General features: G+C 40.1%; 1 protein-coding gene across 2 annotated transcripts; it reads right to left on the bottom strand.

Moving 5' to 3' along the window:
* Positions 1-5,934: 5,934 nt before the first annotated feature.
* On the bottom strand, positions 5,935-14,787 carry oacyl (O-acyltransferase like). Of its 2 annotated transcripts, XM_061747710.1 has the most exons (15): positions 14,608-14,787; positions 13,719-13,852; positions 13,544-13,622; positions 13,336-13,471; positions 13,073-13,269; positions 10,126-10,338; positions 9,941-10,043; positions 9,613-9,714; positions 9,368-9,533; positions 9,209-9,288; positions 9,024-9,134; positions 7,897-8,020; positions 7,624-7,810; positions 6,174-6,316; positions 5,935-6,081 (listed from the first exon to the last, which is right to left on the bottom strand). In XM_061747710.1, exons 1-15 carry the CDS (start codon positions 14,777-14,779, stop codon positions 5,959-5,961), a joined length of 2,070 nt encoding a protein of 689 aa, XP_061603694.1. In that variant the 5' UTR covers positions 14,780-14,787; the 3' UTR covers positions 5,935-5,958. The 2 variants fall into 2 exon arrangements, with proteins under 2 accessions (XP_061603694.1, XP_061603693.1); XM_061747709.1 differs by having other exon boundaries at positions 5,935-6,316.
* Positions 14,788-14,967: the final 180 nt, after the last annotated feature.

Here is a 14,967-nt window from a genome sequence, read left to right as displayed (position 1 = left end):
AAAGGTACCTGATAGCACGGACATGTGCCGATCTTCAACATTTAAGAGGCTTATCTATATTTACAATGATGGCCTACTTTTTTGGCGTCAACAAAAGTGCTTTCAACGTGCTGTTTTGATCCGTTAGCCGGCAGGAAAAAAAAAAAGACGGAACTGATTTCTGCTGAACTTTGCGGAAGTGTGGCAAATGTGCAGACGAAATAAGAACTGGTGTGAATCTGGATACATTTTGAAACTGATCTCTCCTGCCTACGAATCAAATTGGGAGAGTCCTGTCCAAGTACATCTAAGGTTCATTGTTTGTGCCCCTGCTATATCGCAGATTTTTAAGGATTCTTTTTTTATTGTTTTTTTACGGTATACAATACAGGCAAGTCGTAATTTAACGTTATGCACCTTCAATGTAGTACCGCATTGTGCCACCACATGCCTGACAGCCCTGAGCTCTGATGGAACCAATGGAGAATGTAATTAAGAGCAAGAAGAAGAGGCAGAGAAGGTCCCCAACTAATCTCTAGTTATCAATGTTTATGACTCAGATGTAGCTTACATTCGCTTATTCGCCACACTATACTAACGGACATGCACTTTACTTTTTTATTAAAAAGTAAAGAAGCAAGTAGTAGTATTAAGTAAAATTAACACAAGAGTGCATCGGAACTCCATACAATACTCGCGTCTGCCTAACAAACCCCAGTGCAACAAGTGGAGGCGATTGCTGCTGCTATAGAAAATATTAGTTTTGTTAACTCCGCCCCTATCGACAAAAGGATTTCCGACAGAAGAAGTTTGATTTTTGTTTACATTTTTTGTGTTTTCATTTGTGATACATTTTATACAGTACTACTGTCATTGTCATGTGTATACAAATGGTCAAGAAATAAGAGGTAGTTTTCCATTCAATAGTTTTGTTCACCGTTAACTAATAAGTTAATATTATTCAGTACACTTCAAAATGCTGTTTTTGCTTGACAGGCAAAAAAAAACAAAAAAAAAAGACCTTTTGTGAGAGAATTCTTTTTTGTGCACAAAATACATACCGAAAATGCACCAATCCGTGGCCCAAAGACCGAAGCATGGACCATATACATATTGCAAATTTCCCCAATGTGGGATACGTACATAAATACATACAGTACATACATACATACATGCGTTTGAGAGTTTTAAGTGTCTTTTTCTTTGTATGGCAAGGCTTCCGTCTTGCCACCCGACCCAGTAGCCCACACATATGAAGAGGACAAGGAACTTGTTGTCACATTGTTGTCAAATCGTTGCATCTCCTTCAACGTTGCTGTTTGCCTGTTGGCAGTTTTCCTTTGATTTTTATTATTTTCCCTCCTAACGTATAGTAGAGTATGTTGACTCAATTTATGAAATCCAATGAATAGTTTTAATTAACCAAATGAAAGTTTGTTAAACAAATTGACAAGAAAATATCAATTTTAACAAACGTGTGTGTTTTTCCTGGTAAACTTGACACATTTTGGATATGTGGAGAAATACTAATTATGAGTTAGTGGGGTCTGGCAACTGTATGAATGGAAATGTTAACTGAAAATAGAAGCGCAATGTTTTGTAATGGCGCTCGTACAGACATGTTACACCTTGTGCGCTATGTTGTTTTGGCGTGTTGGATTGGACTCATGCACTCAAGCGTGAGACAAGTGGCCACTTACAACAGCATGATGTATTTTTACACTGTGTTGTTGCACAGCCTGCCGTCTGCCCTCGCACCCAGGCTCGAGGGGCCTACGGGCGGGGGGTTCGGGCCAGTGATGCTGAACGTCCAACGTGTTCGTCACTCCCGTGTTTTGTTGTTATGACGCTCCGTGGGAGAGTCAGCAGAATGGAATATGAAAGTACAGTCATTTTTATTATTAATTTTCAAAGTCTTGATATTATAAGAATAGAGGAACAAATTTTAAGACAAAAAAATGATAATTTTCTGAGAACATAGTTGTAAACATATGAAAAGAGGAATAGTAACCCAAACTCATATTAAGAGAATACATTTATAATTTGAGAAAAAAAGGATACGTTTTTTTAGGACAAAAATATAAATTTGTTCTTTTTATTTAGACATTCAGTCACAAAAATCATAATAAGAGAACAAATGAGTAATTTTAGTAAAAAAAAAAATCACGAGAATAAATGAGTAATTTTAAAGTTGAACCAAACTCACAGTCGTGCATTGTTTCTAAATACATTAAATATTTTTGAAGTGCTGACAACGTGCAAAGACTGAGAACAATTTAGTAAAGATTTTTTAGCTATATTTTGAGATCTAGCTTAAAATTCTTTATCCTCATCAGTTGACTGTTTTTTTTTTTTTTTGACGGAGCTATAAACTAACTGTGGTGTGATATCACAGGGCTGGGGTCTATACTTTCTAGCATGAGGCCCTCGCCCATTATTTAAACACCAAGCACCCTTAGTCCATGCAGTGGCCATTTGGTGGAATTATTTAACCTGAACCCATTACTAGCAGCATAACGTGCAATAGGCCTTCAAACTATGCCCACAACTAAAAATAACACATCTTCCATGAAGCGTAATGTGTTTTGTGTTATTCTGGTTACAGTGTCTCTGCCGTCTAGCCCCACACGCAATATGTCGCGAGGCAGCGACAAACCGGACGGGTTCCGCCGCCCTGTGGCCCCTTACGAGCCCGATAGAGACGCCAAAATAGCATTATGGCCGTCAGCCTCACAGTTGCCGGCTGCACGTCGCGGGGCGAGGTGGAGGAGGGAAAAAAAAAAAAATCATCCATGTGTACCGGTGCGCGTCATGCTGTGTGGCCATCAGTGGTCCACGATTCAGCGTTGCTGTTATAAGAAATAAGTCATAATAGTCTGAGAAAAAAGTAATTATATCACAAGAACAAAATCATAATCCATCCATCCATCCATTTTCTGAGCCGCTTCTCCTCACTAGGGTCGCGGGCGTGCTGGAGCCTATCCCAGCTGTCATCGGGCAGGAGGCGGGGTACACCCTGAACTGGTTGCCAGCCAATCGCAGGGCACATACAAGCAAACAACCATTCGCACTCACAGTCACACCTACGGGCAATTTAGAGTCTTCAATTAATGCATGTTTTTGGGATGTGGGAGGAAACCGGAGTGCCCGGAGAAAACCCACGCAGGCACGGGGAGAACATGCAAACTCCACACAGGCGGGGACAGGGATTGAACCCGGGTCCTCAGAACTGTGAGGCTGACGCTCTAACCAGTCGGCCACCGTGCCGCACAAAATCATAATGTTACAAGAAAAATATTGTCAGATTATGATAATAAAGAAAAAAAAAACATATCATGAGATAAAGTCATGATAAGAGTGGTAATGTTAAATTATTTTAAAAAACATTTTAAAAGTCGAAAACTTCATGTTATGAGAATTGTGTCATAAAGTAATGGGGGAAAACCTGAATTATCAAAAGAAGAAAGTCAAGATATTCTGAGATTATATTGCAGGACCAAAACCATAATTTTACAAGAAAAAAAGTATTATATTATGACTATTAGGTCATAATCTTGATGACAAAAAAACAAAACCATAATTTATGAGATAAGGCCGTAATGTAATCATTTAATTTGAGTAAAATTAGGCTGGTATTTTTACAACAAACCACACATAATTTAATAACGTAATAAAGTTGTCCTATTATGAAAATAAAAAGTCATAGTAATGCAAAAGAAAACACTCATAGAAAAAAAATCCTACTATGAAAAAAGTCATAAGCGAGAACAAAGATGTAAATCATAATATGTACAAAAAAAAGTTGGTAATGTTACCAGGTAAATCCTAAGGTAATCTATTAATTATAGTTGAATAATTTTTAATGACAAAAAGTCTTACTACTAACATTCTGCAACATTCTGAGAAACAAAGCCATTATTTTTACAACAAAAATGTAATTTCCGAGAATAAATTTCTAATCTTACAGTAAAATTCTCTTGAATATCATCAAGACGAGTGGACACCTTTTACCTACCAGCGGCCATTTCGGTTTTTATTATGAAAACATGAATTCATACTTTTCATCACAGTTACCTGTAGTTCTTTTCTGGAACATATTGTGGATCAGCTCAAATGCCCACGATCCATTGCTTTGCCTTCCCTGAATCAGAATCACTTAATGAATCAATGAATCAGAGCGAAGGGTTTGACCAAAATGTGAAAGAAAGAGAACCATGTTTGGTGGTGAGGAACTGCCATGAGTTAAAATAGGACTTAAGTAAGCAATGAGAGAGGATGTCATGTGCCACTTGTGACTCACTGTTATGGAAGATGCAGCGAACACATCACAGAGGCCATTATGCCAAACGGGATTACAGCAGTGAATCCCATAAACGTCACTATCATGTTAACTAAAAGGACACAGACTACAGCCAAGGTCCAGCTATTCTAAACTATCTGATTCCAAAATGCGGACGTGTGGGCATGACACCACTCCTGCTGCTGTTGGTGGCGATGCACCAAACTGAGCAGACTGAATTGACAGTGGACCCCCCCCCCCCCCCCCCCACTGTATCCCGGCTCGCACCCCAGCTACAGTAATTCATGGATTTTTTTAAGCAATTGTTTCGTATGGGTTTTTACAGTATGCAGGCAAGTCCGTCAGGTGGAGGTGCAGTGTGGATGGTTGGGGGAGCGATTTTTCTTTTTTCTTTGAGGGGGTTAAATCTTTTATCTTTGAGAAAAAGTACAGTATTTAGAATTTGAAAATAGAGTCATAGATTTTAAAATATGTAGTGTTAAGTCATAATATTGTAAGAAAAAGTCATTATTCATCAGAAATTATTATATACTACAGTACTGCATGAGAAATATATGAGAACAAGTTTTTGACTTACAACAAAATTGTAATATTTCAGACAAAAGATGTGATTTTAAGAAGTCGTACTAAAAGCCATCATGCGTTAAGAATAAAATCGTAATTCCATAATCTCCTAATTTTATGAGATAAAACTATGGCATTGTAGTTCTTTTTAAAAAATGTTTTGTGAGAATAAAATTATCATGTTTTGGGTGGAAAATGGTGGACGACTGCTTAGCACATTTGCCTCTCAGTTCTGAGAACTGGGGTTCAAATCCAGTTTGCCTGTGTGGAGTTTGCATGTTCTCCCCGTGCCTGCGTGGGTTTTCTCCGGTTTCCTCCCACATTCCAAAAACTTGCATGATAGGTTAATTGAAGACTCTAAATTGCCCGTAGGCATGAATGTGAGTCCCAAAGGTTGTTTGTTTTTATGTGCCCTGCGATTGGCTGGCGACCAGTTCAAGTTATACCCGGACTCTTGCCCAAAGATAGCTGGTATAGGCTCCAGCATGCCCGCGACCCTTGTGAGGATAAGCGGCACAGAAAATGGATGGATGGAGCGATGGGTGGGAAATCTTTACATAAATAAGGTCCCAAGTTTATGAGGTAAAAGTCGTCATATCACGAGAATGAAGTAATATTTCGTATGGAAGAAAGTCAATATTCAACAAATTTTATGAGAATAAAGTAATAATATTCTGAGAAAAAGGTCATCATGAGAAAAAAGGGTTAATTTTTACTACCAAAATACATAAATTTGCGAGAATTACGTCGTAATATTCAGAGAAAAAAGGCATATTACAAAAATAAAATTGTAATTTCATAATCTCTTAATTTTATGAGATAAAACCCAAACACGTGGGATTAAAACAAAATAAAAGCATAATGTTATAGGGGACATACAAGAATACATAATGTGATAATGCCCCAATGCAAGCAGAGTGTAACAACTGAATGAATGTGTGTAGTAACAATGAATTGAATATTTTTGCGTAATCCTGGTAACAAACCAACCAAAACAACCTTGCACAAAAAAAAAAAAAAAAAAAAAAAAGTGGCTTGTTTATTGGTGGAATGACAGAAATGTTTAAAGCTTACGACACAAAATAACAAGATTGGTAGTTGATTGATGGCTTTAATCATTGTTGAGGTGGGTCGTCTTTACGGTTCCATTTGAGGAGGACGTAGGGCTTCTCGACCAGAACTGTTAAGACCACGCTCGTCCCAAGTGTGAGCACCAGGTGTCCCAGGAACAGGTACATCTAAAGAAGACCAACAACATCCAGACATACAGTACACTGCAACCGTTCAAGTCACTAATACAGCAGACGGTACAAAGTAGCACAGAGCTCACAAAGTTGATGTCCGTGTAGTGGATGGGTGTCTCTTGTAGTCCGGTGTAGACCAGGATGTAGACAGGATGGATCAAGTAGCAGGCGAAACTGATTCTGGCCAGTGGGACCCACAGAGAGAATGACAAGAGGCTATTGATAAAGCCTGCAGAAGGAGAGAAATGTTGATAAAGCAGGCTCGTGGGATATAATGACCATCCATTCTACGTACATTATGTCACTCATTATTGTTTTCCAAGGTAACTGATGTATAACTGGTAACATTAATAGAAACTAAACTTATTAAAGGTACATATCTTTGTTGGTAACACTCAATTAATAATCTATTCTATTGTAGCCCTAAAGTTCAATTGTTTATTTTTCAATACAATTATTGTTTTTTTTGTATTTTCTTTTGTTGTTTTTTCTCCAGTGTGTGTAATCTTTTGGAAGGGGGTCACGAGCCCCTTTTACAATGCACTCCTGGTTCAAGAGAATGACGTAACCATGACATGAGAAATAGGTTATACAATTCTGATTTTGAAAAAGGGAATAGGTTAGGTTGTAACTTTGTTAGAAAGAATATTAAAAGAATATTGCGCAGAAAAATCATCATACCACCAGACTCAATTCATAATTCGTAAAAAAAAAAACACTTTATGCAAACAAAGTGGCCTAATGACAAGAACAAAGTCATTATGTTTATGGCCCAAAAAATACATAATTCACAAGAAGGAAGTCATAATTGTTACGAAAAAGATGTACTTTCAAGCCATCATTTTATGGGAGGAAAAAGTCATCATATTATGACTTTCACAATGATATTAGTGGCCCCTTTCTAACTGCATTCATAGTTAGTACGAGATCTGAAGTCCTCATTTTACGAGAATAAGAAGTGGAAAAGTTGCAGGTGGAAATACCCAGAAAGTCATCATGTGACATCTTAATTTTACGAGAACAAATTCGTAATTTTTCACAAGAAAAACTAACAAAACATTGTAATGTTATGGGGGAAAATCTTAATTTTCCATTGTAATTTTATGATTACAATGGAAAATCATTGCAAAAATAATGCCACAATTTTAAGGACAAAAAAGAAGTGGTCTACAAGAACAAAGTCATCATATTACAAAAATGAAGTTGTAATGTTTACTGTTTTTGTATTATTTAATATTTTTAAAAAACCAACGCCAGAATAGTCATTATAACGTCATTATATATGACAAGAATACAGTAGCCTGTCATAATTTTACAAGAAAAAACTAGCGCAATGACTTTTCACACTGCATTCTCAGTAGATTGGCACTTCAGAAGCATAAGAGCAGAGCCGCGATTTATCCTACTGACCCTTTCAGACACAACTGGCTGAAGCGGGACAATGCCAGGTCCGAAGTGCATGTTGATGCAACCGTTGCGGCTTGCGTCATTATGATAATTTTAGCAAACCGATTCAAGCATCTGCTCGTCTTGTACCTCCGTAGCCCTCCTCGCAGGCCAGGATGATCCAGGTGATGGCCAGACCCCAGATCGGTCTGTGCAGTCCCTGGTAGAGAGCATGCGGCAGGGAAGGGTGCGCAGGGATCCCCCGCAGGGCGTAGGCCAATCCTATCAACGCCGCCAAGACTGACAGACAACACAACCAACCAAGCACCGCCTGCCACTGGAGCAGCAACACAACACAAGCATGTGAGTGCGATGGCAGAGACGGTAGATTTGGCATTTAATAGTGCAGGAGACGATTTCAACCTTATGCTTTAAGAGTTGGCCTTTTTTAGTCGACAGGTATATTCCGGTTAAGATTCCTATTAAAAACGGTCCATATCTGGTGTGGGGCTTCACATAATAATACAGGACATAGTTCTCTGATGTCCTAGAACATAGATAAATGACGACAGTTAATACAGTTTATTCATAGGTAAAACATTGCAAGCAACGTTACGAGAATAATGTTGCAATATTACGAAAAAAAGAAATTCATAGATTAAAGTAGTCATTTGAGCGGGTAAATGTCAGCGTGTCTATTGTAGTAATTTTTATCAAATATATACTTTTTTTTAATCTATATATTATTATATTCTTGAAAGTCATAATTCTAAAGAATTAGAACTTCAATCTCACAGAGCAGCATGGTGACTGTCTGGTTAGCACGTCTGTCTCACAGTTCTGAGGACCCGGGTTCAAATCCGGGCTCGCCTGTGTGGAGTTTGCATGTTCTCCATGTGTCTGTGTGGGTTTTCGCCGGGTACTCCGGTTTCCAACCACATCCCAAAAGCATGCATGGTATGTTCATTGAAGACTTTAAATTGCCCGTAGGGGTAAATGTGCGCGCGAATGGTTGTTTACATGTGCCCTGCATTTGGCTGGCGACCAGTTCAGGGTTGTACCCCGCCTCTCGCCTGGAGTTAGCTGGGATAGGCTCCAGCATGCATGTGACCCTAGTGAGGAGAAGCGGCTCCGAAAATGGATGGATGGATGGATATTAAACATTTAATCTAAAAAAAGCAATGTTATTCTCAAAGAATACAAATTTTAAAAATCCAAGATTTCTTCCTAATATTACAACTTTATTCAGCCTTAAATTATATCTTTGTTCTTGTAATATTACAAAATTATTCTTGAAAAATGCGGACTTCATTCTCGGAAAATGACAACTTAATTGTCTGAAAATTCTGAATGTACATTTGTAATTTTACGATTAATTTCTCTCCCAATTATCCTTTTTTTCTTATCAATGCGGCTCCAATACTTCTTTGTAAAACCTGGTTGAGTTGAGTTGAGTTGAGAGCTGAATTTCATCAGAAGCTAAACCTGTATCACTTTCATGTGTTTGCCTCGAAAAGCATCAGAACCGGATTATGGTCACGCGGTCTTACAGCGTAGATGGCTGGAAGACGGGCAGCTGCATGAGTCCCGTGACTAAAGAACCAGCCAACGTAGTCATCAACAGGAGGCCTCCTGCCATGGCTGCAAAGACACCTCTATTCCTGGCGGAGGACGCAGTAGATAAGCTGAGTGCCGTTTTGATCTTTGAATTATGCATTAAATAGTTTGGACATACAATCTGTAGAAATAGACCAGTAGGGGAGTGGTGGCATAACACTGGAAGTCCAAAGAGAGGTACCACGTCCAGGGAACACACTGCAGAGAGGTTGGGTTCCTATGAACAACTATTTCAAGATAAAAATGAGAATCTTTAGGAGCTACTGGTTGACCTTACTATCTCATGGACAGGGAGGAGATTGCTAATCAATAACAAGTTCCCCCACCAGTACGTTTTGCAATCCATCAAGTTGTCTATGAATGGAAACCAGTAAGGACCCCAGTGGACCAGAGAGATAAGGCCAACGGTGAGACACATTACAAAGATATGCAGCGGCTGGATCCTGTCTCGGAAAAACGGAAAAAGACAGTTCACGTGTTGCGTTTCAATGATGACTTTCGATCACAGCACCAAGAGATAACCTTTTGAACCTCCTGAAGAGGTAGGCTACCACCAGACCAGGACTCAGCTTGTCTTCAGCACTTTGGATGGAGCCCAGTAGAGACCTGGCGCTAAGTAGACCCCTGAAAGACAAAAAATGCTCAAGGATTCGAAACAATATTTTTCTTCAGTCTTTTTGTTTTTATGTTGTTTGTGTTGCATTCAAGGCTCCTGGGATGTCGGGAATATCTCGCTCAGATCTTTGCAAAGTGACAACCAACCAACGCAAGATTTCTGAATCTCCGTTTTCCTAGTCTGAGGTCACAATTTCCGACTTCTCAGTTTTCTGGAATGCAGCTGTAGTCTCACCCCAGCAGTAGGAAGGTATCTACAGCCAGAAAAACAGGCCCACTGAGAGAAAACACATAAAGAGGGCTTCTTTCTACTGTTTTCTTCCAGTCTTTGTAGTTATCTGCGAATGATATTATCATTTAAACGACCCAATTGAGAATGAACCTACAAGTCTCGTAAGGCAAGGTTTAGCTCATTTGTACCCAGGTTATTTATCACAGGGAATTGTGCAGAATGTCCGCACATGATCCATAACAGGCTGAGGATGCGGATGCCATTCAAGGAGCAGTAGCCGTCTTCGGGGAAACCTGAGGAGGTGCTGAAGATACCCCGGCTCGTCATCTGAAGGGAGAAGGCCTGGAGGCACTGGTATACGCAGCTTTTGGGAAAACACGAAGATCCATGCCTGCTGCTGTCTGTGGGAGACATGACCCAATGAGGCAACAGAATATGTGCATTATACAGTGCACTATAAAAAAATCTTAGGCAACCAGCTTTCATTCATTATCCTCCGCTCAGCAGCAGTATGAGCAGGGAGGCTCCCTCCCCACTTCTGTCCACCTACACCAGCTCCACAAGGAGGACAGCAGGGCATTCCAGATCTCGTCCCTCCAGCATGTCCTAGCTCTGTCCTGAGAGCTCCTCCCGGCTGTACATGCCCAAAAAAACGTCTGCATGGAGACAACTGAGGTTGATACCCAATCAACGTCAACTAAATCAGCCATCTTAATGCGATGATGGGTTTTGAGTGATCTGAGGAAAAAGTGTATGTTTTGTGGGGCTATGTGCCCCTGCGAGTTTTTTCCAAGGCAAATTCATCCTAGACCAAGAGTGAGACAGAAGACTCCTATGAAGTCAAACCAACTACAGTAGGGAGTCGAATTTCATGCAGCGTGCATGGTCTAAGGAAGAACCTATTCAATTTTCTGTTCACAAAACGAGGTATTTCTAGACTAGCTTTGAGACATAGCACTTCCAGCGTGTCTTAGATGTGCCCTAAGGTCTCCTCCCATTTATACGTGCCCAAACCAACTCAACTCTGCATATCACCACCTTAATGTGGTGGAGTGGTTTGAATGCTCCTCAAAGCTATATTGTCCAGGGCTATATGCCCCTGCCAGGGTTTCCCGAGGTAAATTAGTCATGGATTGTTAGGATTGGCCCTTTTACAGGGCAAATTCCTCCTGGGTTCCTTCAGTGTGACAGCTGGGAAATGAATCCAGGAGTCTTCAAGGACAGTCCACAATTGAATACGAACAGTGGCCATGCCAGCGCTGGGAGAATGTGGACCACACACATGCAGAATCCAGGGCATTCTCTCTTTTCTCATGTCTTTCCCTTCCTTCTATAGTATTTTTCCTCCACCCCGAATGTTGATGAGAAGTAGTCAGAACTGGCTTAGACATTGCAAATCATAGCAAAATGCTATGTGTGTATGGAGATGAAAAGAACAGGCTGTAAGATTTTGATTTGTCCTTGGGAGGAGACAGTATTCCAGATATGAGTGTACTGTCCTCTCTCAAGTGGAAAATATTCCATCCTAACAGGACCAAGAGTGATTCAGAAAACTCCTGAGGACAAACCAACTAGGGAACCCTATCTCCGCCAGAATGCAGTCTAAGGAGGAACCCATTCAAGTTTTTATTTGGACGGCGAGATGCTTCCAGGCCACCTTTGAGACATAGTCCTTCCAGTGTGTCCTAGATCTGACTAAAGGTCTCCTTGTGTTTCTAAATGGCTAGAATACCTCACCAGGGAGCCACTGATATAGATGCTCCATCTGTGAATTACCAGTTTAATTCAGTGGAGAGGTTAAACTGATCCTAGGAACTATTTTGTGATGGGCTATATGCCCCCGCTCGGGTCTCCCAGGGCAAAATTGTCCAAGACAAATAGTGATTCGGAAGAATATGAAGGCAACCAAACTTGGGTATCATACCTTGACAGGGCAGGGGACACGGGTCCAGACCCGTTCCCTCTGGGGGGCAAATGTGGGCTGGCCACTGGACAAGGGTGGGAGTCTTGGCCTTTGGTTGCCAAATTTGGTTCTTGGAACAGGAGTCATTTTGGCATAATAAGAATAAAACCATTAAGCCGTATCACAAGATTTAAAAAAATAAAATAAAAAAGCATCGTAGAGTGGTCATGTATGCAGAGATCTCGTTTCATGTGTGTCCCACGTCTGAGACGCACAAAAACGAGGAGGGACACATAAAACATGGTCAATCTGCATCCATTGACGCTCAGACGCACATCATTGCTTACGTACGTACGTTTGTGTGTGTGTGTGTTTTGCTGAAGTGCTTTTCATATCATTATCACATAACACTCACGACGCAGCGAGCCGCTGGCGAAACGGCTTTGGATCCGTAGAGTCACAAAACTGGGACACTTTAGGGAAAGTTAACTCTTCATTACGTTTGCTAGCCTGGGCGCTAACTAGCTAGCGAGCGAAGGAGCTAAACAGCTCACTCTGGCTTGGTCGATTGTGGCGACATTGTTTAAAAAAGGTCACTAAACGGTGGACCGCAGTTCGCGTCCAGACCCAGAAACAGTCCCATATGGACCCACACGATAGCCAAAAAAGAAGTTTAGTAAAAGACAAAGAAATATCAGAAAATGACAGATGAAGCAAGAGAACATTTGGAACAAACCGTGCTTAAATGGAATGATCCGTGTCATTCTTGTTTGTACTTATCAGTGGGAAGTTCCCATTGGGAGCACTTATTAAAAGTGATATATGTGAAATGCCATTATGAATCAAAACAAAGGTTTTGAACAAACATAACCTCTAAAACGGTTCAGTTGTTAAGATTTGTTAAATTGAAATAAATATGTTTGACTTCGTTGTTGTGTCAAAATACCAAACAAAAAAGAGGCGATTCAAACTTTTTTTCTTAAGTTTTTCTTGTTTCTTAAGTTAAGTTCTCTTTTTATTTACTCGTTTTTATTGTGAAACGCAGCCCTACTTTTATTTAGTAAATGAGAGAGCATTGCACATCACGCTGCTCATCATCATAGCTTTTAGTGGTAGTTGTTCAACTAGTAGTAGCGCAACTACTTGTAACGCTGCTACTGCCCAGCTTTGCTTTCTAGTCATAACCAAATGCTGGCTCTAGCCTTTTGGCCAGTACAGTACTTTGTACTTACTATTTGCCTCTGTTGTACTACCACTCACTTCGCCGCCCATAGAACCATTGGTCTTCAGGGTGCCGTACTGGTTGAGGCCAGTGCTTAAACAGACGGCCTCTGTAGTTGGCATCACCGCTCGGTTCCGTTGCCACGTGACTATAGCCAACAACAGTGTGGCCGCAAGGGGAATCGCCAGCATTGTGCAAACTACCAACCTGCAATAAAAAAGAGGCTCAGTGAAGCTGAAAGGTTACATTCAATATATGATAAAGTCCTCTTACAGGCATGCGACATCTGATGCATCAGGGGCAATGCTGTTAGACAAGCAGTGAGTCATAAACATCTCCTGAGTGGACTCATTGACCAGAATAGAAGGTAATTGCTGTATGAGGGATCTGTGCCCCATCTTAAATGTATCTGTTAAGCGAGAATAAATGGATTATTATTATTATTATGTATATAGTTCACCATCGCTTTAAATAAACTGACCGTACAGCACCAACGTTTGCACCTCCTCTTCATCGCAAGAGTCTGGGACACAGATACCCACAAAATACTGGATGGTTCCCTGTAAATAAAAAAAATACATTAATTCATTAAAAAAAAAAAATCTTTCAATCAAGGTGGTATTTGATTCACTGTAGTTTGCATCATTTGTCCTCACCTGCTTGAGAAACACTTGGCAGTACTGTCCAGAGAAGGAAGGATTATGGGCAGAGCGACACTGCTGCAGCTGGCCAGGCTGGTTTGCATTACCTCCTTCAACATTGCTACCCTGTTTCCCAAAAGCATCATACACTGAAAAAAAAACAAAAAACAACAACAACAAAAAACACATCATTACAGTTTACATTTGAAACCGATTTAGTTCAACTTAGTCTGGGAGGGAGTGCCGTTCACCTCCTTACTATCCCATTAGAAACTGTGTGGTTGCCCTCTGTTGGCCCCTAGAGTAACTGTGCAACACATGAGTGGCTTAACTTTCTGACCCGTAAATTGACATTAATATCAATCTTAAAATGTTTTTTCCACAGCCACACTTATTTTTTACTATAGTAATATACATCTGTAACGTGCTCGTTACTTACCTTAATTTCAAATAAATACGTTTGTTTTATTCAAAATAGTATATTCCAATAAATATTGAAATAATTAAATACCAAAAGAATTCAATAATTCATGGCACATTTATTTATTTATGTATTTATTTCTATATTTATCTTTGGCACTCTTGGTCTTCCATACTACATAGCTCCCTTTTGATGGGTTGTGGCCAAAAATCGTAAAAGTAAAATCAGAATCAGAATCATCTTTATTTGCCAAGTATGTCCAAAAAACACACAAGGTATTTGTCTCCGGTAATTGGAGCCGCTCAAATGCTGTGGTCTTCAATCAAGACCACATTTTCATGTACACGTCAATGACAGCACGTCTATATTTGAGGTATATAATACCTTTTTTCTTATTTTTTTCTCCCGTATGGGGAGAAAAAAAAAACAACAAAAAAAAAAAAAACACTGCAAGTGTAATGAAAAAAGAAATACACCACTTACTGCGAACAGCGTATTCCTTGGGCTTGTCCTGTCTTATTTCCCATAAGAAAGTATTGGTATCCATCGCACATTTTTGGGATACGGGCAAGTTGGGCAACGACTGTGTTGTCTTCAGGAGTGCCCTTGAAGTTAAACCTGCTAAAAGAAACAAACTCACCCAACCAAGGGCCATTATAGAAGTGCCTACATCTTTTTACAGTAGCGGATATTTAAAGTGGGGGGGTTGAAGAACTACCTTGGCAACTGTGACTCAATCACACCTGCTTTTCCACATCAGGTGTGCAAAGGATTCGATTACACAGGATGTGAACAAAAAAGATCTAGCGTGTCGCTACATCATTGCGGGATCAACACGATTAG

Source organism: Phyllopteryx taeniolatus, chromosome 15, assembly GCF_024500385.1.
Source record: "Phyllopteryx taeniolatus isolate TA_2022b chromosome 15, UOR_Ptae_1.2, whole genome shotgun sequence".
NCBI classification, from domain to species: Eukaryota; Metazoa; Chordata; class Actinopteri; order Syngnathiformes; family Syngnathidae; genus Phyllopteryx; species Phyllopteryx taeniolatus.
The sequence above is the reverse complement of the archived record's forward strand: the minus strand, read 5'-3'. Positions and strand labels throughout refer to the sequence as shown.